Source organism: Phalangium opilio, unplaced genomic scaffold, assembly GCF_054372755.1.
Source record: "Phalangium opilio isolate 3A_F unplaced genomic scaffold, DU_Popi_V2 ptg000045l_1, whole genome shotgun sequence".
Classification (NCBI taxonomy): domain Eukaryota; kingdom Metazoa; phylum Arthropoda; class Arachnida; order Opiliones; family Phalangiidae; genus Phalangium; species Phalangium opilio.
The window spans coordinates 6,215,995-6,236,134 of NW_028324168.1; the positions used below are offsets into that span (position 1 = coordinate 6,215,995).

The following is a 20,140-nucleotide window of genomic DNA, read 5'->3' on the forward strand; positions in this document are numbered from 1 at the left end:
GTTCCTGGAAGCCAATACTTCTCCCCTAAAAAAATATGACTTTCACGCCTTTTTCGGCCTATTTTTAAGGTCTATTTTCCTTTTGCGCGCCACTTTGCCCCCTGGAGGTCGACTCCTACAATTCGAAGCATTATGGAAATTTAGATTTCAGTCTTTGTCCAACGTCGGAAGAAGTAGGTAAGCGCAACCTTTCTTTGCAACAATATTTTATAATCGTAATTAGGGTCATTTTGCGTTTAATTTGAATGGTTTAAACCATAATTTAGGTAAACTTAATTAGCCCATTATTAGTTGATAAAATACGGAATTCCTAAGGTTTCATTTGTATTTATTATGTGAAGGTTTTTTCTATCGAAATTGGGGGAAATTTTTGAATTTAATTAGAATGGTTTAAACCATGATTTAGGTTAACTTAATTAGCCCATTATTAGTTGATAAAATATGGCATTCCGGCTAAACTTTACTTTAGCTCGCGCATTCAAAATACAGTTTTTTCAATAAATATCATTTATTCAAGGTTAATTATAGGATAATTAGTTAAAATTAAGGGTCGGAAATTAATGAAAATGTATGTTTTCCACGTTTTTCTATATTTTACCCTTCAATCCCTCCTCGCCTATTTCAACATTCAAAGAAATCAAGGGAAATTTTAAAAGCAAAAGCAAGTATTTACAGACAGGGCCGGTAGGCCCTTGTAGATATGACTTGACACCCTTCCGTAATGTTAAAGGAAAATTCAGTTTTTAGGGTTAGCGTCTCATAGTAAAAGCATTAAAAAAAATTCGGTTTTTTATGGCAATTAGCTGCTTCAATAAATTTTCTATCAAAGTTTCAAGTAGGAGTAATAATCTAACGCGAGGACAGGAGATGCAGCTTCGCGGCAGAATAGACAACATATTTATCTTTGTGCTTATGAAGAACGCGTCGTCTGCTACTCATTCTGGAGTGAGATATTGAAGAAAAACTTGAAATATGTAAACTTCAAGGGGGGAAATACCTGTCGCATTCCCGAATGCAATAGATACACATTTTCAAATAAAAATATAAGTTTTCATCGGTTTCCCAAAGAAGAACCCGTTAAAAACTGCATTTTTGGCATGGCGCGACCGATTTTTTTAACCGACGGTGGCGCGAGCAGCTTGCCTCGTGAAGCGCGTGGTCGGGTGCGCTATGTCTCCGGACTGGTCCCAGCCTTTGCTCTCCAATAGATTTGCAATTAATAAACTGGTCCCGAGGACCAGTAACCCCCACTTCTTGAATTAAAAAACTAGTCCAAGCAATTAATAAACTGGTTTTGGACCAGAGGAAGTGTGCTATTTCCCAGCCTGGTTTCCCCTCTTCTCTCGTGTCGGGGGGGGGGGGGGAAACCACGAAGAGAGAAATTTATTGAAAGAGCTATTGTGACAGGCCATACGGAAAAACTATAGCGAAGTTAGTTTTCGGAATACTTCTAAATTAACAAGCATTTCTTAAATGAGAAACTTACCTGTTTGGATTTTTAATTAATGAATTCTAATTTTTGTAATTTAACTAATTAAGATAGTTCGTCAAAAAATTACTTTTCGGTCAGAAGTCATCCTAACCTCCTAGCGCGTTTAAAGTCATTTCCCCCTTTTCGTTCTCGTTGATAACTAGAACGGCCTAGGTTTTCGCGTGCTAACAAGTTACGTTGATACATTTCAAACGTTTGCTTTTATGTGGAAAATTCCTAATTTCATAGCAGACGACAGTAAGGCAACTAGAAATTATTACTTTGGTATTTTGTCCGAGCTTGAACACCTTTGATTGGATTTGCTAATTATCTATAACACCCTTAAGAACAAATACTTTGATATCAGGTCGAATTTTCGTCTAAAAAATTAATTCAGGTAAATAATTACAGTTAATAGAGGTTTTTATATCTTTTGAAGTTTTTCGACGTTCTTTACGGCCAAGGCTTAAGTTGTATAGACTAATGGCACCCCATGTTATTTCCCCATTGAGCTTAATACCGTCGAAGGCAGAGGGCTGCCATTACCCTATTAATTTTTCTTTTTAATTGAAACTTAAATGTAAAAACCACGTTCCATTACCGTTTTCCGTTGAAATAACTTATTTTACTGGTAATCAATTTAAAAAAAATACTTATCTCGGCTTTTCGACCACAATTCTATTCCCCGAAAACATTAATTACTTTTGAGAGAGTACGTGTATGGACTTGCGTTTTAAAAGGTTCCTAAAGACTTTACATCCCCATTCGTGCCCGGCACGCTTCGCATTTCGCAATGGAACATTTTAATTATTCTAAAACCAATGGCGGCAAATTCAATAGGGACACTAAGATTTTTACTCGTGGTTTTACAAAATTATGTAGTATCAAGTGTACTTTAGTCAATCGTCATATTGTTCTTTCTCATAGTTCAGGGCATGATCAGTTTTACTCCCAATTTCGCTCTAGTTTGTAACAATTGTTTAAGAGACTATTTGATATGGCACTCACAACATACTTTTGTAAATTCTAAGTAGCACAAAAGGAAAAAGAATCAATTTTTTTTCTATTTTGGTTTGAAATAAATAAACTCATGATAATAGTTATAACAAACTGAAAGTCAAGGGAATGACACCGGTAATGAGCAGCAAAATGAGAGGAAAGTTTGCTTAAAGTTAGCAGAGGGAGATGGTAGTGTTAATAGTTATCTCCCAGCATCCTCAGCGTTTAGATGATGCATCACAAGGTACACTGGGAGAGTTAGTGCTACACGTCGCACATGATGATATTTCAACTCCAGTTTACATCAATTCTCCCTGGTCGTACTAGTAGCGGGTTAAGCTCTAGTTTGTTCAGGTCCCTTTAGTCTCGAAAGGGTTATTTGGTGCTGTAACTTTTAAAAGGTTGTTGTCATGGCTAAACAGACCGCTATTACAGTTCTTTATTGTTTAATCTCCCAAAAGTAATTAATGTAATGATAAAATGTTTTTGGGGAATGGAATTGTGGTCGAAAAGCCGAGATAAGTAAATTTTTGAAATTGATTACCAGTAAAATAATTTATTTCAACGGAAAACGGTAATGGAACGTTGTTTTTTCTTAAGCATGCATTTAAGTTTCAATTAAAAAGAAAAATTAATATCTGATCCTTCAGACAAGTGATAGTCTTATCGATACTTTTTAGGTCTTGATTCTAATCAAGACATTTTTGATTAATTTTTAGAATGGTCTTAAGGCACCGGGATATTACAATTAGAAATTTATAAGATTCCGATTCTAAAAACTAAAACTTTCTGTACGTGTATTAATTTAGCGTTAAGTACGTAATCATTTTAGGACTGTTAGAGGTAATTCGATCATCGAGGGGGTAATCACTAAAACTTTCTCTTCTTCTATTAAGGGCTACTTGTGTGTAATCATTTTAGCATTGTTAAAGCTAACGCCTCGTTTTTAGAATGGTCTTACGGGTAATCATTTTAGCAATGTTAAGGGTACCGCGTAGAGGGGCTACTTACTCAAAATTTCCCTTAATGTCGCACTATTACAATTATAACATAAATATATTGAACTAAGGCTTACGGGTAATCATTTTAGCACATTTAAAAGTAGCGCTTCGAGGGGCTGTTCACAAAAATTTTATGTACGCCTGTTAAGTACGGTACGATGTGGCTACTTACGAGCCCAGCCCTTGGGTCGTCTTGTTTCGACTTTAATCCTTCTAAGTGTTCATTTTACTTTCCCTTTAATTTCAGGGAGAAGCTGCATGTTATAATACCCCGCGTAAAAATGAATTTTAAATTTTAACGATTTTAAATTTTAACGATTTTAAATTTTAACGATTTTAAATTTTAACGATTTTAAATTTTAACGATTTAAAATTTTAACGTTTTTAAATTTTAACGATTTTAAATACTCCGCGTAAAAATCAAGGTAAGTAAAACTCGCTTTCTTGTTAGACAATTCGTTTACAATTCTAAACCAATTTTTTATTTCGAAAAACAGAGCCTGTGGACCTGGGTAAGATCGTAAACTAATCTAACCTAACTTCTTAACGTTAACTAAACGCTTCTTTATTTACAATTCAAAACCAATTTTTTATTTCGAAAAACAGAAAAGATAATAGCGGCTTTGGACAGAGGTAAGATCGTAAACAGGGTTCGTACACGATCTGGAAATCCTGGAAAAGTCAGGGAAATTTAAAATGGACCTAAAAGGTCATGGAAAAGTCAGGGAAATTTAAAATGGACCTAAAAGGTCATGGAAAAGTCAGGGAAATTTAAAATGGACCTAAAATGTCAGGGAAAAATATATTGAAGGGAAAATTAAAGTCTGGATAACAGTATAAAAGTGACAAGATAATGTGTCGTCCGAGATTTGACCAGAGCCCCAAATTCGCGGAGCGAGCGAAGCGAGCTCCGGTTATTTATGATTTACTAAAACTTAAATTTAAACGAATTAATTGGCTAATTTTTATAACAATAACTCGTGCAAAAATGATTCGACTGAATTTAGATTGGTTTTCATATATGTTCGCCATGTACGTTATTGCAAATGGTCAGGGAAATTTGTGGAATTTAGTCAGGGAAAACCTGGTGAAGTCGGGGAATTTCAATCCAAAAATTTTGTACGAACCCTGGTAAACTAATTTAACTTAACTTCTTAACCTTAACTAAACGCTTCTTTATCGTTATATAAAGGATACAAACGCGAACGGGTCCACAGGGCGACTCCTGGACACAACACATCCGATGTTCATTATAAAGTCCCTCCTTCTTATGAGGAGAAACTGGTGAGTTCTTGCGTTAAACTGTAGTTTAAAGGCCGAGTTCCAGCGAAAAAGGACTCTAGCTAACTGAGCATCGAAACGAACAATTTTTTTCAGATTTTGCGAGCGAAAGTTGCGAGGGTACTAGCTGAATAAAAGCCATGCAGGGCGGCCTCTAGCGAGCTGAAAAAAAACAATTGAAATCGGTTTAAAATTTTCCTTGCAAATATTTGAATTCATCTGAAGGAAACTCTTTTGTTTATCTTCAACTCGCTAGACCGGCACGGCTTTCAGTTAAATTTAGCCACAGGAGGGAATCTAAAGTCTGCGCGGTCGCTCCGTTGTTAGTCTCGATGCTTGCTTTTCAGTTCGGAACCCTTTCCGCCCGAACTAGTCCCTTAAAGGCAGAGTTCCAGCAAAATGGGGAAACTAATGGTAAATAATAGAATGTTGGAGGGAAGCAAAAATTCGAAACGACCAAAAAAAAAAAAAATTGCCGATATCCAGTTCTCTGGAAGAGCGAATTTTGTTCGAAAATGGACACGTTCTTTTGTCTCGACTAGGAGGATGGAGGTGTTTTCACCTCTATCCTCTTAGGTCTCGATGTTCGCTGTTCAGTTTGCTTGCGTTTTGGAACTCGGCCTTGAATAGTCATTTTACCTCTTCAATGAAAGAGGGATTAAGTTTTGGTTTTTATTAAAGCGTTCGAAGCCCGACTATTTTAAATTTTTACTATTTTAAATTTTTACTATTTTAAATTTTTACTATTTTAAATTTTTACTATTTTAAATTTTTACTATTTTAAATTTTTACTATTTTAAATTTTTACTATTTTAAATTTTTACTATTTTAAATTTTTACTATTTTAAATTTTTACTATTTTAAATTTTTACTATTTTAAATTTTTACTATTTTAAATTTTTACTATTTTAAATTTTTACTATTTTAAATTTTTACTATTTTAAATTTTTACTATTTTAAATTTTTACTATTTTAAATTTTTACTATTTTAAATTTTTACTATTTTAAATTTTTACTATTTTAAATTTTTACTATTTTAAATTTTTACTATTTTAAATTTTTACTATTTTAAATTTTTACTATTTTAAATTTTTACTATTTTAAATTTTTACTATTTTAAATTTTTACTATTTTAAATTTTTACTATTTTAAATTTTTACTATTTTAAATTTTTACTATTTTAAATTTTTACTATTTTAAATTTTTACTATTTTAAATTTTTACTATTTTAAATTTTTACTATTTTAAATTTTTACTATTTTAAATTTTTACTATTTTAAATTTTTACTATTTTAAATTTTTACTATTTTAAATTTTTACTATTTTAAATTTTAACACTGACAGACTGTGTAACGTTGAAAGTATAGAAGATACCTGCAGGTTCGTTAGAAACTTTAGCAATTTATTTCTTAGACTATTAATTCTTGATTTAACAAATTTAGCAGTATGGAACAGTTTCAATGGATGCGGAAGAAGAATAAAACGTTACAAGAAGAAATCTTTAGCAACTATTTTAAATTTTAACTATTTTAAAGACTAAATATGATATATTTTTAATGAATTATACAATTTCGAATGATAAACCCAAAAACGAAGTTGAAATGAATGATTTAAAGGTGTTGAATCCGGCGATCCACAACAAGCCTGGTCATTTAGACTTAAATAATAATTGAAGTAATGGTTTTCCCCACTGGGGTTTTCCCAGGACCTTTTTTCCCATATAAGCATAAGCTATGGGTTTTTATGGTCCGAATTTAGTTAAGGTTCAGTTAAGATTAAGTTAAGGTTTACTTATAGTGAATACTTATGTTTGATATGTTTTATATGTAAAGACTTTTAAGAATAACATTGTACTATAAACCAAAATAAGAACTGTCGTATAGCACGGCTTGTAATTGCTAAGAAATAATGTACTGTTGTAAAGGCTATAGTAATGCATTTGAAGGGTTCGACGGATGGTTTTTGTTACTAGGGTGTTAAAAGAGCCTCTAGCGCTGAAAAGTCATAAAACTTAGAGGAGTGACGAATTTTGGGGATCGCTTGGTAACAATAATAGGGGGTAAAACTTGGACTTTGTGTTAAAACTAGCAAAAGCAAAGCGTGAATTGGACTCTTGATGGAGAAAGAGCGTTTGTTACCATCGGACAATATACTAATATAGATCGCAAACCGACTAAGAAAAGACTTAGAAACTTTAGTTAAACGGACGTGTTTTTAAGGAAAATTGTTGTAAAGATATGTTGATTTTAAGAATGATTTGATAAGACAATACAGTAATTAAAGAAATATTGATGCTTGCATTTGGAGCTTCTTCGTTATTGACATAAAGACATACACATTAAGTTAGGGATTTAGATCCGTGTTTCAGTCCGCCGATGTGATATCATAAGGGTATCAAAAATACTTATGTTGGGATGGAAGTCGCAACAAAGGGAGCGTGTTAAATATTCAACGCGAATTAGAATCCAAAAAAAAATGCTGTCATTTATAACAAACCTTTTGAATGATAATCAACTTCATCCAACAATATGGTAAATAAATCATTTTATAATAAAACAAGTTGGGAAAACCAAAATATTACCTCTCCGAGTCAAGAGGAGGCCTACTTACAAACTTATTTACCCAGATATGGAAATGTTTCTTTTTTTATGAACAAATACTGAAGTTAATTTTATGAAATATTAAAGAGGTATACCAAGCATGGCGAATAAACTGTAAGGGACCGTCCATAAACTACGTCACGCAAAAAATGGCATTTTCTGACCCCCCCGTCCCCCCAGATCACGCTTCGTCACGTTTTCTAAGACCCCTCCCCTGAAAACCACGTCACATTTCTTTAACCCCCCCCCCCAACGGACTATGGTATGTCTTAATTTACCACTTAATTTGATTAATTTAAAAAGAGCTTCTTTCTTCTTTCCACTCAGAAATTTTTGATCGACTTGAAAGTCAAAGTTAATTTCCATTTTAAGCTTTTACAAATATCGTTTGCCTCTGATTGAGCTTTAGAACTTTATTGTCTGGATGTGCTTTTTTATAACCTTCCAAAATATTTCCATAAAGCTTAGTTAAAGGGGCACACTAAATACTTTTCTACATGGTCACTTGAAAACCTTAGGCTAATAGAGCTTGGGATTCAGATTTTAAAAATGTGCGAAAGGAACGAAACCATGCAAATCGGATGGTGGATTCGATTCATCCTTGCTAATGCTAGTGGCGAATAAACAGTGACATTTGAGAGTTTAAGCTGACACTACATTTAGCAGTTCTTATGCGTACGTGTAGCTAGTTCTGCAGTGAACGGGTCACTTTATTTTAAATGCGATGTTTAAATTGGCTACACGTACGAGTATGTGATCATAGCTTACAGTTTCTACTATTTAAACGATGATGGAATAAGAATTTTGTTAAATTATTTTAGAGGTCGTTCTCACGGTGGACTTTGAAACGTTGTGTTTTTCTTCTATAACAAAAAGGTCAATCGACCTCTTACTGACTTCGTAATAAAATTAATTTTAAATGTGACGTCACGCATCGAAGGACCCCTCCCTCCCCCCTCGTCACGGACCGTCACAAACTTACAAACACCCTCCCCCATAAGCGTGTGACGTAGTTTATGGACGGTCCCTAAATCAAACGAGATTTTACATCCAATAAGGATATACTTGTACCATAAGTTTATCATGCCTCTAAGTAGAGAAATGGCTGCTACTCCTATGGCAATAGTGTTTGTCTGGCTCCCTTTAATGAAACCCTATACTCTCTCCGTCTCGTTTATCACCGCAACTTCAATACAAAATTGTACTGCCTAGCCTAGCGTTTCTTTCATCCCTTTTAGAATGTTTCAGGACTGAAACCGCCTCTATCTCACGAGAGAGAGAGAGAGGGATTTGGGGTTGCTTAAGTGAAATTCGTCCCCCCCCCCCCAATGCCTGCCTATACGAAACGTAAAAATCTCCTTTATTCCATTCGATGATTTTTTTCATGTGACCCATTTAGTAATCGTCACGACCGCTTGGTGGCTGCACCGCGACAGAAATTTCAAAATTTTCTCTCTTCGGATCTTAGCGGAAGATACCCAGTGGTAACCCGTATTTGTGTACTTAGAGGCATGATAAACTTATGCTTGTACACATTAAAATCATCCGATGGGGGAAAAACGGGAAATGAAGAGGTAAATCTTTTGAGGGATATTACCTTTACGTGTTTGTAAAGGCCCAATTTAAAAAAATGTTATGTGCGCAGCCTGTCTACATATGGTATATGATTGATTTTACGCGGTTTGGGAGACTTCAGAATGAAGCTTGTGAAACGCCGTTGAACACCTTCTAAGGTAGAAATATCTTTCTTCAGGTAAGGATTCCAAACCGGGGATGCAAACTCCAAAACAGGTAGACACATCGAGCGGTAGAGGGTTAGGGACGCCCTGGAGTAGCCAGTCGTTCTACGAATTAATTAAGCATGGGCGAATACCAGTTTTTGACTGTCGAGACGAATATCGAATAGTGAAAAATTTTCTTATCGAATACCGAGACGAATAGTTGTTTGGGAACCGAATATCGAATAATTAGACTTAACTTAAAATTGCCCTTATCGAATAGTTATCGAATAGTCAGAAATAGAAGGATTAAAAAATGTCTAAGTGGCCAAAAAAAGCGTGGGAAAAAAGAAGAAAAAAAAAACCGGTCCACAGACAAACTTTCACACACTATAGAGTAGTAGCACTTCAGGCCTATTTTCCCATAGAAACTTATGCATTAAAAAGTGTAACTGCCATTACTTTTTTAAAACATTTTTAGGGTTAATATTTTAATTATTTTTATTTTCTCGAATAGTTAATCGAATATTTAACGAATAGTTAGTCGAATATTTAGTCGAATATTTAACGAATAGTTAGTCGAATATTTAACGAATAGTTAGTCGAATATTTAACGAATAGTAGGCCCGAATAGTAAAATTCACTATTTGATATTCGTTCGAATACCCGAAATGGGGCTTATCGAATATCAAGACGGTTATTCGTCTCGATATTCGATCGAGTTATTCGTGTTACTCGAGTATTCGCCCATGCTTAGAATTAATCCACACAAACCTTTGGCACGGTTAGCAGAAAAGGCAACATGAGAAGCCCAGCATAGGTCGCAGCTGACCCTGACTCCTAGTAGCCGCATGAAGACAACACGTGTCATTGGAGTGTCGTCGATCAATTACCCCGCTTTATGATACACTTCTCTGGGATAGATGCATTATATACTTCTGATAATGTTTATTAACCTAGGTCATTAGTACGCGGGCCTATCGCCCAAAATAAAATAATAATGGAATTTCCATCAGTTCTAAATTAACCAAGAAGATCCTTGGTTCAGCTTCGTTTCTCGCTTAAGCGCGTGTGACAATTTTTCCATCGTCCAAAATCTTAAAAATTCAGAGTTTATTAATTTTAAACGATTTATGCGGTTATAAAAAGCTAGAAATTCTTTGTGGAGGACCCAAACATACCGTAACGCGCAATAAGTACTTTTCAACTTAAAAATGCACCGAAACCAAAGTCAACGAGAGTTTAAATGAAAAATACGCCGTTAAACCTTTATCTTCAGTAAAACATTAGATTGATTCGAGGTTTGCAAAAACGAGGAAAAGTATCTTGAGGGGTGTGTCTCGACTTTAAGGTCGACTGACCAAACTATGAGAAAACTGGACAATAGAAGAGAGAGAGGGTCCTCCTTTTTACTAGTTACGGATCCATCGAGTGAAAACTGTTTACCACGAATTTATTGGGTCGTACTATTAATATCAAAAGAAGATATCATCCATTAGGACAAAACGTGACATAAGAGAAACTTTACTATTGTTCGCGTCCTTTACAGGCATCTAAATCCTGTTTAATTTTTATACCTTTAACCGTTAAATACCCGGACTCTTATCATTTAGTATAAAAACCCAGGAGATCTGACCGAAAAGCATCACATTCGCTCCATCTTCTCCTCCTGTTTAGATCGTAGGATTTTAGAGACAAGTAAGTACCTGAGAGTAATATCTTCCATCAGTTTAAACGTGACAGTAACCAGCTATAGCTTTAACTTTAATATATATAGTTTAATATTTGCGTAGAAGTGTTTAGAACGTTTCTTTTCGAAATGAGCTTGGATCACGAGCTTTTTTAAACATCGGCAGTAGTTAGGACTAACCTAAAGATTTTTACTCGAAATTTCAGAAACCAATCCAAGATGAACAAGGTTTGCCTGGCTTTACTCGTCCTCTGCAGCGCGGTTGCGTTTGCCCTCGCCGACCAAGGCAAATCCAACGTCAACCCGGCCTTCCCTCCACCACCCAACCCACCAAACTACGGCAAGGACAGCGGATATGGAAAGGACAACTACGGTAAAGCCGGTTACTTGCCACCTTTGGACCCCAACCGTCAACAACTCCCATTGGCTCCCATCGACCCCGGTTTCGGACTCATGAACATCTTTGGACTCATCATGCCCATCATTGTCTTGGTCGGTTTGGGGATTCTTCTAATGCCCCTTATCATGGGATTCTTCGGCGGACCACAAGGAGCTCACCCATTCGGAGCCGGATACGGTGGTGCTGGTGGTATCGGAGGTATTGGAGGACCATTCTTCAAGAGGAGATCCGAGGGCGGACTCGGCTTCAACTTGAACAAGGAAACCATCATGGACTTGATCAGTACCGTCTCAGAGGCCATTGACAAGATGGAGAAGTCTTTTAACAGCAAGAAGAAGGCCAACTAAACTGCCTTAATTAATATTGCGCGGGCGTAATTAACTAATGTAAATATTTATAGTAAATTTAAAATAAGTGGGGAATTAATATTAAAATAAATTATTCTGTATTAAAATTAAATAACTAACTGGGTGGGAGATAGATAAAAGAGGTTTTTATTATTAATAATAAAAAAGTGCAAAGAGTACTTGATGACTGTAGAAGCAATGCTTCAATAATGATATATACTTGTAGAATTCAGGCTGAGGAAAACGATAAATTGTGAATTGAAATTTTAGAATGAATAAAAATTATGTTTATCTCTATATATACATTCGTTTATAATTTGCATCCCTTTTCAAATGCCTAACAATGGCCTAACTCACTAGAAAGATGACGAAGTGTTTTGATATAAATCGGAAGTGAAATTCTATAGCTAGTTTATTTGAGAGAGAGGCTTTGTTTTTCGCAGATATGTCAATCTTTGTGGCTGTCTGCGATTCAAACAATTTCAACATGGACGTTTTTCAAACGCGTGGGGCTACAACGTATTGATACACAAGATTGAACAGTAATCAAGTTGATTGACTTTAAATGGTTTAGGATTATAATTTTAAGCAAATGTCGGCTCCTAACACGCTGGCTAATCTTCTAAGCAACAATTTTACCTTGTCAAAGGCAGGGGTAACCATTAAGAATTCGTTCAAGAGGTCTTTGCTAAAATCTTGAAGGAGCGAGGGATGGAGTGGTAATCCACGTGTACCTGTAACTTTGCCTCAGCGTTTTGGTTGGGCCATATAGTAGTAGAAGCTAGTTCTCAAATAAATACAATGGCAGCACTTAATAATCACCTACTGAAGGGTAGGGGCGTGCGCAATTGATACAATGGGAGAGTTCCAGTGCCGCAGGTAGCCCATCATCAATACTACTCCATCTTACCTCTTTTCTCACTGCTAAAACCAAACCTGCCTTCGCTAAGCTTAGAGGGCCAGTCAACCCCACCCCCTCGACTAAGGGACCATCTAGTGGCATTTGTTTTAACTAAACCACAGCCGAAACTTGCTTTAAAACCTTACAGTTTCATAAAATCGATCCGTAACATTAGTGCATTAATTAAGCAGTACATAACCCAAAGAATGTGTTAAACTTTTCCAATTTTTTTGTTTGTTTGTTATAATTAAAACAATAACTTTCGAAATCCGCAAAAGGAATAACTTTTACGTTCTATTTCCAAACAATTTAAATAAATAATAACGTAACTTTTATAACTTAATTTTTAAATATTTCTTTACTTAATTATCATAAATCTCGCCCTCTGAGATAAGCCTAATGAAACTGGCCCTATTTACCCTCAAAACATTCTAAAGAAAACCCAAAAAAAGGAATTGATCTTAAGATAATTTGCGGGTGTGAAATCATGGAAGCATCTGGACTATAATCATCAACGCCATCAGATTAGAGAGTAAACAATCCAATAACTAAACCTAACCTCTCCGTATCCTATGAAGGAGGAGACGCTGGACCCTTTATCCAAATTATTCTAATGAATTTGAATAAAGTGGGAGGAGTTAATCCATAGACACGCGAGGCATTCCATTTAAATATTTTCTATTCAAAGTAGATTAAGTGAAATGAAATTTAGTTTAAACGGTGGCAAAGAGTCGTACATCAAAAGGGTGACGGACCGAGAAGTACAATCTACCATTTGCGTGACGTTTCTTACTTCGTCCGCCATCAAGTCTTCAAGTCCTTGATGGAATACAAGGCGAGCTAGGGTTAAGTTTCTATATCTTCGAAGTGATAAGCCTTGACCCGCGGCAAGCGATGAAACTGTCCCAGTGTACCTTGCGCGCGCCCTTACCCTTAGGTTGCGCTACCACGTAGCGTCATTGTACTTGTACGAGAACTGGCTTCAAGGATAAACACCCGATTTAGAGTTGAATCGTCAAAGGAAACCTAAAAACCCTAACATCAACACCTGCTCAACGCAGCTACGAAAACGAGGCTGTTAAGGCAAACGGTCAAGTTAAATCAAATTATGAATTCTCGTAACGCGCCACGGCAAATTTCTTTTTTCAAGTTTATAATTATGTTTGAAAGAGAAATTATTTCATTCGTGACCATTATTTAAATACGCGTTAAAATAGCCAGCCATGGATTAGGGGGAGGAGATATGAAATTATTAAAATGGCCGGTCTTCAGGATAGTATAGCGACAGTCGCGTTAGGATAAAGGTGTTGATAAGCGCGAGTGTTGGGTGAAAATTATAGGTGTCTTTCCGAAAAGGAATAAGATTAGCCCAAATATTTAAATATTCCTAAATACTTAATGACAATGACAGTGACTATGAAATTTTGAAAGTCAAATCCTTTATCATTTAAAACGTAATCGCGGTATAACCATAAGGGTAAAATCCTGGTTATAAACCCTTCACCAGGATCGGTCAACGAGGAAAAGGTGCTTGACTATTTGTCCAGCAACACGCGACAAGAGGATTTCTTATACAACTTTCCTCGTAAAGATTAGTTCTTGTTAATTTTTTTTTAAACTATCAGATAATCTTTATCCTATTAAGTGGTGTGTCGGTAAACTATACTTGTCGCGATTTAACCCGGTTGTTTGGCCATGGAAGATTACTATACGATTCCCTTGTACTGTTGGAAACCCGGTAATGTCGGGTCATACGGGTCGGTTAACTTTACGTTGAGTTTGTGCGTTTCTATGGCACTTTCCAATGGATTTTTCCCGTTTAATCGAATTTTCGGATGGAAAACAACGGTTTTGGAATTGGAAATAGGATGCGAGGGATGCGAATGTTCTTCAAATGACTATAAACAGACTGTTTGTCCGCTTAATAGGGATCTAAAGTATGGGCAGATGGAGTGCGTGGAGTTTGAATCGTCGTGCGTTCATCCAGGTAAGATTGGATTTAATCATTTACTATTACACATCTTTATTTAATTATTAGTCTGTAGTTAGGCTTAGTTTATACCGTAAGTTCATAAGTTATGTTCACCATAAGTTTGTCACTGGTTACAAACTGGAGCTTGTCATGAAGTGAACTTAGTGAAGTACGTAGGTCATAGATTGGAGGTAAAGCGAGCGATGCCTGGTGAGGGGTACGCTGTCAAAGGCTTAGTACACACTATATAGGAAGATTAACTGTAAAATCGCCGTAGTGTCATACTTATGTAACATATCTTATAAATTTATGCTTATAACTACTAGATTGAAATATATCTAACAATGAAGGGGTTTCGCAATATGGGATGCTTTATAACGCCAATAATTTAAGTTCTAAAATTAGGTTTGCATTGACTCTTTCATAATCATACTTTTGTTAACAACTGTTAAGCCTTGGCCTAACCAGACGCAAATCTTTGGAGTTAGGCTTAGCGATTATTTATTCTGCTAATCTTACTAGTTAAATGGCAATACGCGAAATAAATTGAAAATAAAATAATAATTAGTATAATGAACGAAGCAAAAACTTTTAACATTTCGAATTTAAAGGGTTATTCCCCCGGCTTTAAATTCTAAATGCATAAAGTTTTTCTTAAAGTATAAAGTCTTTAAACAGAGAGAGAGGAGAGAGTAGCGCCTGTAAAAGTGTTCCACCCGTTTGGCTTCAGTGTGTCACCAGAAAGCCAACAATCAGGGTCCGTTCGCCGGAGCGTGGAGATATAAACATTGGGCGTAATCTTATCTTTAGCGTTTTCTCCGTACCCTTTCTTTTCTATTCCAAATTAGGCGATAAATATTTAATTTATAGTTATATAATCTAAGCTACGTCGCGCTCGCAGAGTTTTTACAAATTCAAAAAAACCTTTTCGAAGTCGTTCTGAATCTGAGTTTCTGCCAAATCTCGAAGAAATAAGTGAGGAAAAACGTAATGAACAGAAACTTTACTACAGAATTACCTACTGAGATTAAAAACGCAATTGAATTAAAATATACATGTATTTCTGAGCAGGGCAACTAGCGTCCCAAAACCTCTCCAATGGTCAAACCTACGGAGAATGGCCGTAGCTCATTCCTAAATATTAATTTAATAACCTAATCTACGACAATAGAATCAGGATAAGAGAAAAATTAGTTTTAAAAGCATTTAAAGTTTTAAAAGCATTTAAAACTAACTTTTAAAAGCATTTAAAACTAACTTTTAAAAGCATTTAAAACTAACCACACAGTCTTTTAAAAGAAACATCCTTATAGGCATAACTCATTTCAAAACTTTAAACAACCCCAGACAAAATGTAATATTTAATAATAAACCCAAAACAAATCCTGAATAAAATTCGTAACTCGAACCAATGTTGCGAAATCGCGGATCCCAAACAATCCTGTTAACACAAAACACGACTATACTAAAAATAACAATGAATATAAGCACACCGTAATTTTATCATCACCCAGAGCTAAAAAAAATTATGTAGCACCCTACGATAATCAATCATAATTCAGAAATAAATCCTGTATAAGACGCATGCATCAACGTGTTTGAAAGTGTAGAAAATCCAACAGAAGTCTTGAACCCATCAAACAATAGAAAATAAAATCTCGCCTCCCCCAAGAACAGATTCATTTTTTTGAACGCTTGAAGAACCACACATTACAGTGACAAAGTCACAGAGGTCTGTCTATTGATGGTCCAAGCGCTACAAATGAGGCAATATCAAGGGCGATTACGTCTTTAAAAGAGAGAAAGAAAGAGAGAGGGTCTTGAACTATTATCGCACGGAACAGTGATTCGTACAGATTCGCGTGACATTATAACTTGACCCATATTTTCTCTTGTCCATACTGTTGTTTATAATGTCCGAACAATGTTTTCCAACCAAAATCGTTTGACACACTTAACGGTGTACGTACTATTGTACGGTCACCTTAAGATTGGAAAGTATAGCTTTTTCTTTCTTAACTAATTGTTACGAATGTTTTGGTCGAAATATTAAGCGCGTGTAGCGTTAACTATAGCGTTTTTACAAGGACAGTGAACGTTAACTTTTTAATGTCAAAAATTAAACCAACATCGCGTGAATGTTATATAAGAATAGCCGAGCTTTTCTTTTCATACGGCAATCAAAAGAAAAAGGATTTGAAATGAAATGATTTAATGAAAAGGGAATTGGAAAATGAACTGGCCTGTGACTCGAAAGACCTTTAAATAGTGGGTGCTGGTCAGTTCCAAAATCACTTCAACAACTCCTCTCATCTCGAGAACATCTTAGTTTAATATTCGCATTTTTAAATTAAGTTTGTTGTTAAGTTAATCTCCTTCGGTATTTTACCAAAGTTTTCTCGACTTAGAATACATCGTAAGGTAAGCGAGTACTTTCAAGTTTCAACCAGTTTTGGTATACGGGGTTTAACTTTGGAAAGGTACTTGTCTCGGTCGGTACTGGGCAGTTATCAGTATAGCTTCGATATACTCTTCTATCTCTAAAAGGGTTAGTTGAAATACCTTGGTCAACGTTTATGCCATTCTTTAATATATTTTTAAACGGTATAACGAGTGGTTTAGTGGTTGTATAACACTTGGAATAGTTAATTGGGCTTTTAACTAACTTGGAGATGGGATCTTAACTTTAAAAGCAACCGTATTGACCTTTTTGACGTATCGGGACATACGAGAGGGGTTGATACATTGCCTTCTAGCTCTCATGATACAAAGAGACTACAGCGCAGGCGCCAAAAAGCAAGATGGAAGGCAGAGTTTACCCCACTCTTAGCTACATCGAAATGGTCAATTGGATTCCATTCGATAGCTTCTTCCCTATCCCTCTTTGCGTGAAATATTCCCCGTAAAACAAAATAAAGCAACAGATGGTTAAATAGAAAAACCAATAACAAAGGACGGAAAACCAAATATCCGCGAAATTTGCGGTAAACGCCCTAACCCTAAATACAGAGGTATGTTGACGGCTAAGCTAAATTCATCCATTGTGCATATCCCTTAAGAAATGGAATCGAGACGGCGGCTAAAAGGTCTTAGTGACCTAGAACTCTTTTTTTCTCCTTTGAATTAAAAGGAAATTCGTTCCGCAGTCCTAGCATCTAATCTCTCTTTAACCTCACAAGAAAAAATAAGAAAAACCCAGGGCCCAAAAATGAAACAATATCCTGAATTCTTTGAAAAATTTAGAAAAAAAAAAAAATAAATAAGCAAAGTAATTTATTCTTTTTTCGAAAAACGACCTTTTCTGGCCTTAATTAAGAATGTAACAAATTAATGGTAAGTTTAAACAAGTCCTAAATAACAATTAAGCAGTTAGTTATACACAAAGTGTCCCACCAGAGCAAAGAAGGTTTAATATCCACGACCTTTAACCTTTGTCCACCGCATTTATTATTCTCCCAATACAGAAACTGAAATGGACAAATCAACCGTTTTGTACCTCTTCTCCCTCTTCTTCGCCATTGGAATTGACGCCGCTAAGAAGGTTCAAGCCAACCCAGAGGACCTGAAAATAGGTGGACCCCAGCCAAAATCCTTGGACTCAAAATACGGCAAGACCAGCGGCCCACCATCCTACTACGGCGCTGAACCGGAAATTCCCTACCCAGGTCACGCCATGTACGGTATGGGATACGGTGGCGGATACGACCGTGGACTATTCGACCCCTCTTTCTTGGTCCCCATCCTATTGATGCTTGGATTGGGCGCCCTACTTATCCCACTCTTCGGAACCCTGATGACCGGGGTTTTCACCAGTCCAGTCAATACTCTAGTTACCGGTAGAAGACGTCGTAGCATCTTCGGAGATATTAACCCGGAAATTTCCGAATTTATTAGCGACGCCTGGCGCAAAGTTGAAAAAGCTTTCGAAAAATACCAGCACCAATAATTAGGCTTAGCTCAGTGTATATTTCTTTATAAAACTAAACGCTGGTCGTGCTGGAATTATATTAACTAAATTTGTACATAATAATTATGATATATGATAACGTTCCTATTAGATATAGGATTTATTTTTTTTAACTTAAAAAGTTAATTAATTATTATTAACACTTAAGATAAAATTTCAAAGAAAGTTTGTGAAGTTTGAGAATAAGATCGGTCGGTTTATGAGAGGAATTTATTTGATTTAATTTCATTTGGTTTTAAGGGACTTAATTCCTTACGTAACTAATTTAATTATTAACTGCTGGTCAGTTAATTTTAACATTTTCCTATTTTTAAATTAATTTTGTATTGTTCTTAAATATTCTTAATTTTATTTTTAAGTTTTAAAATAGGGTTTTTGGATTACTATTTTTTACGTTTCGTAGAGGCAGGACCTCACGGGACCATCGAGTATCTAATATTTAGATAAAATATAATTATAGCTTTTTCCATAATTTTATATAACCATTCAAGAATGTATAGTCGAAATAATCTTGTATAGCGGCGGTTTTTAATTATCTATAATTGGGCTTTTAATTCTATTTTTAATTAATTCAGATAATTCGAAAAATGTTGGATTGTATATTTTTTTTTTTTTTGAAATTTTATTTAAACTGCAAATAAAATATTTAATATACATAATATATTGTTGTATATAATTAACTTTAAGCTTATAACAATGAGCCATTTCAGTTTAACTGCCTCGCTTTACCACCCATACCTTCCCGAACATAGCGCTCGTGCAAATTATAGACCATTTCGATTCTATTCGCCCGCTTTATCACCCATGCCTTACCATCTATGAACGAAATCAATTAAAACTAACCAGCACGTGAGCTATACCACCCATCGCTTGAACTTACAAGCCATTAACCCTTTTACCACCCACAACTTTAGAATGCTAAAACCTTGAACCGCACGCAGAAATTTTCGTCAATTAATAAACGTAAACAACGTACCGGAAAAGCTTGGAGCTAATCCTAATCTAGAATTAACCAACATCAAAATTAGGTTGATTCTTTTCCCATAGAAATAACTGCATTAATTTAAAATTAAATTTGTTTTTATTTATAAGAACGCATATAGACTTAAAGGAAAAGGAACAACAAATTCCAAAGAAACGTATCAACTACGAGTGTAATTAAATAAATTCCTTAATTGTTATTGTGGTAATTTACCTTTAATTTAACAGGGGGAAAATTAAAATAATAAAATTCTAAACGGAACTAGGCGGGTGTTTGACCTTTCTCACCTTAAAGGTAAAACGCGGGTAAAAACCAGTTTACAAAATTTATTTATACTAAGAATATTTTGGTATCTTCCTTCCGAAGAAGGAAGACACTCGTGACCCCTAAGGCCTACTTTTAACTTCGTTATTCAGGTATTTCGCTTGCGCCCAAGTATTTGTGTCACTCGTATTAATTTACAAAAATCTATTAATAATATAAAATATATTAAGAGCGAGAAAATTAGTATGACTTAATTATTCATGGATATTTTAAAACATTTTTGTTAATTGAATTGTTAAGCCTATGGGTAAAATTATTATAGGCAAACTTCGTAAAAAAAACCCCGTTTAACGTAATTTTACATCATTATGTAAAGTAGTTTAATAATTTTATAATTTTAATATAAATTCAAATTGGCGCAATCTTATTAATCCCTGACTCCGGTTTTTTATTTTAATTTTAAATTTAAACACATTTAACACGGTTTTATAAGTAGATACACGGTTAATTTGATAGTGGGTTATTTGTAGGATGTTTCGGAACAAGT

At 35.2% G+C, this 20,140-nt stretch overlaps 2 protein-coding genes across 11 annotated transcripts; both read left to right on the forward strand.

Moving 5' to 3' along the window:
* The first annotated feature begins 41 nt into the window (after window positions 1-41).
* LOC149677107 (uncharacterized) lies at window positions 42-11,743 on the forward strand. 10 transcript variants are annotated; one of them, XM_089838105.1, is made up of 9 exons: window positions 42-177; window positions 3,719-3,896; window positions 3,969-3,983; window positions 4,078-4,104; window positions 4,664-4,755; window positions 6,097-6,132; window positions 6,195-9,085; window positions 10,684-10,768; window positions 10,967-11,743. In XM_089838105.1, the coding sequence occupies exon 9, from the start codon at window positions 10,980-10,982 to the stop codon at window positions 11,505-11,507; it is 528 nt and encodes a 175-aa protein (XP_089694231.1). In that variant the 5' UTR covers window positions 42-177; window positions 3,719-3,896; window positions 3,969-3,983; window positions 4,078-4,104; window positions 4,664-4,755; window positions 6,097-6,132; window positions 6,195-9,085; window positions 10,684-10,768; window positions 10,967-10,979; the 3' UTR covers window positions 11,508-11,743. The 10 variants fall into 10 exon arrangements, with proteins under 10 accessions (XP_089694231.1, XP_089694232.1, XP_089694228.1 ...); XM_089838106.1 differs by having other exon boundaries at window positions 126-173; XM_089838102.1 differs by lacking the exon at window positions 42-177 and having other exon boundaries at window positions 184-3,896; window positions 6,195-8,926; window positions 8,998-9,085.
* Window positions 11,744-15,040: 3,297 nt separating this feature from the next.
* LOC149677108 (uncharacterized) lies at window positions 15,041-18,922 on the forward strand. The gene is made up of 2 exons (XM_089838529.1): window positions 15,041-16,801; window positions 17,845-18,922. Exon 2 carries the CDS (start codon window positions 17,853-17,855, stop codon window positions 18,324-18,326), a length of 474 nt encoding a protein of 157 aa, XP_089694655.1. The 5' UTR covers window positions 15,041-16,801; window positions 17,845-17,852; the 3' UTR covers window positions 18,327-18,922.
* Window positions 18,923-20,140: the final 1,218 nt, after the last annotated feature.

Coding starts and splice junctions, on each gene's coding strand:
- LOC149677108 (XM_089838529.1), top strand. CDS start 17,853: ATGGACAAATCAACCGTTTTGTACCTCTTCTCCCTCTTCTTCGCCATT.
- LOC149677107 (XM_089838105.1), top strand. CDS start 10,980: ATGAACAAGGTTTGCCTGGCTTTACTCGTCCTCTGCAGCGCGGTTGCG.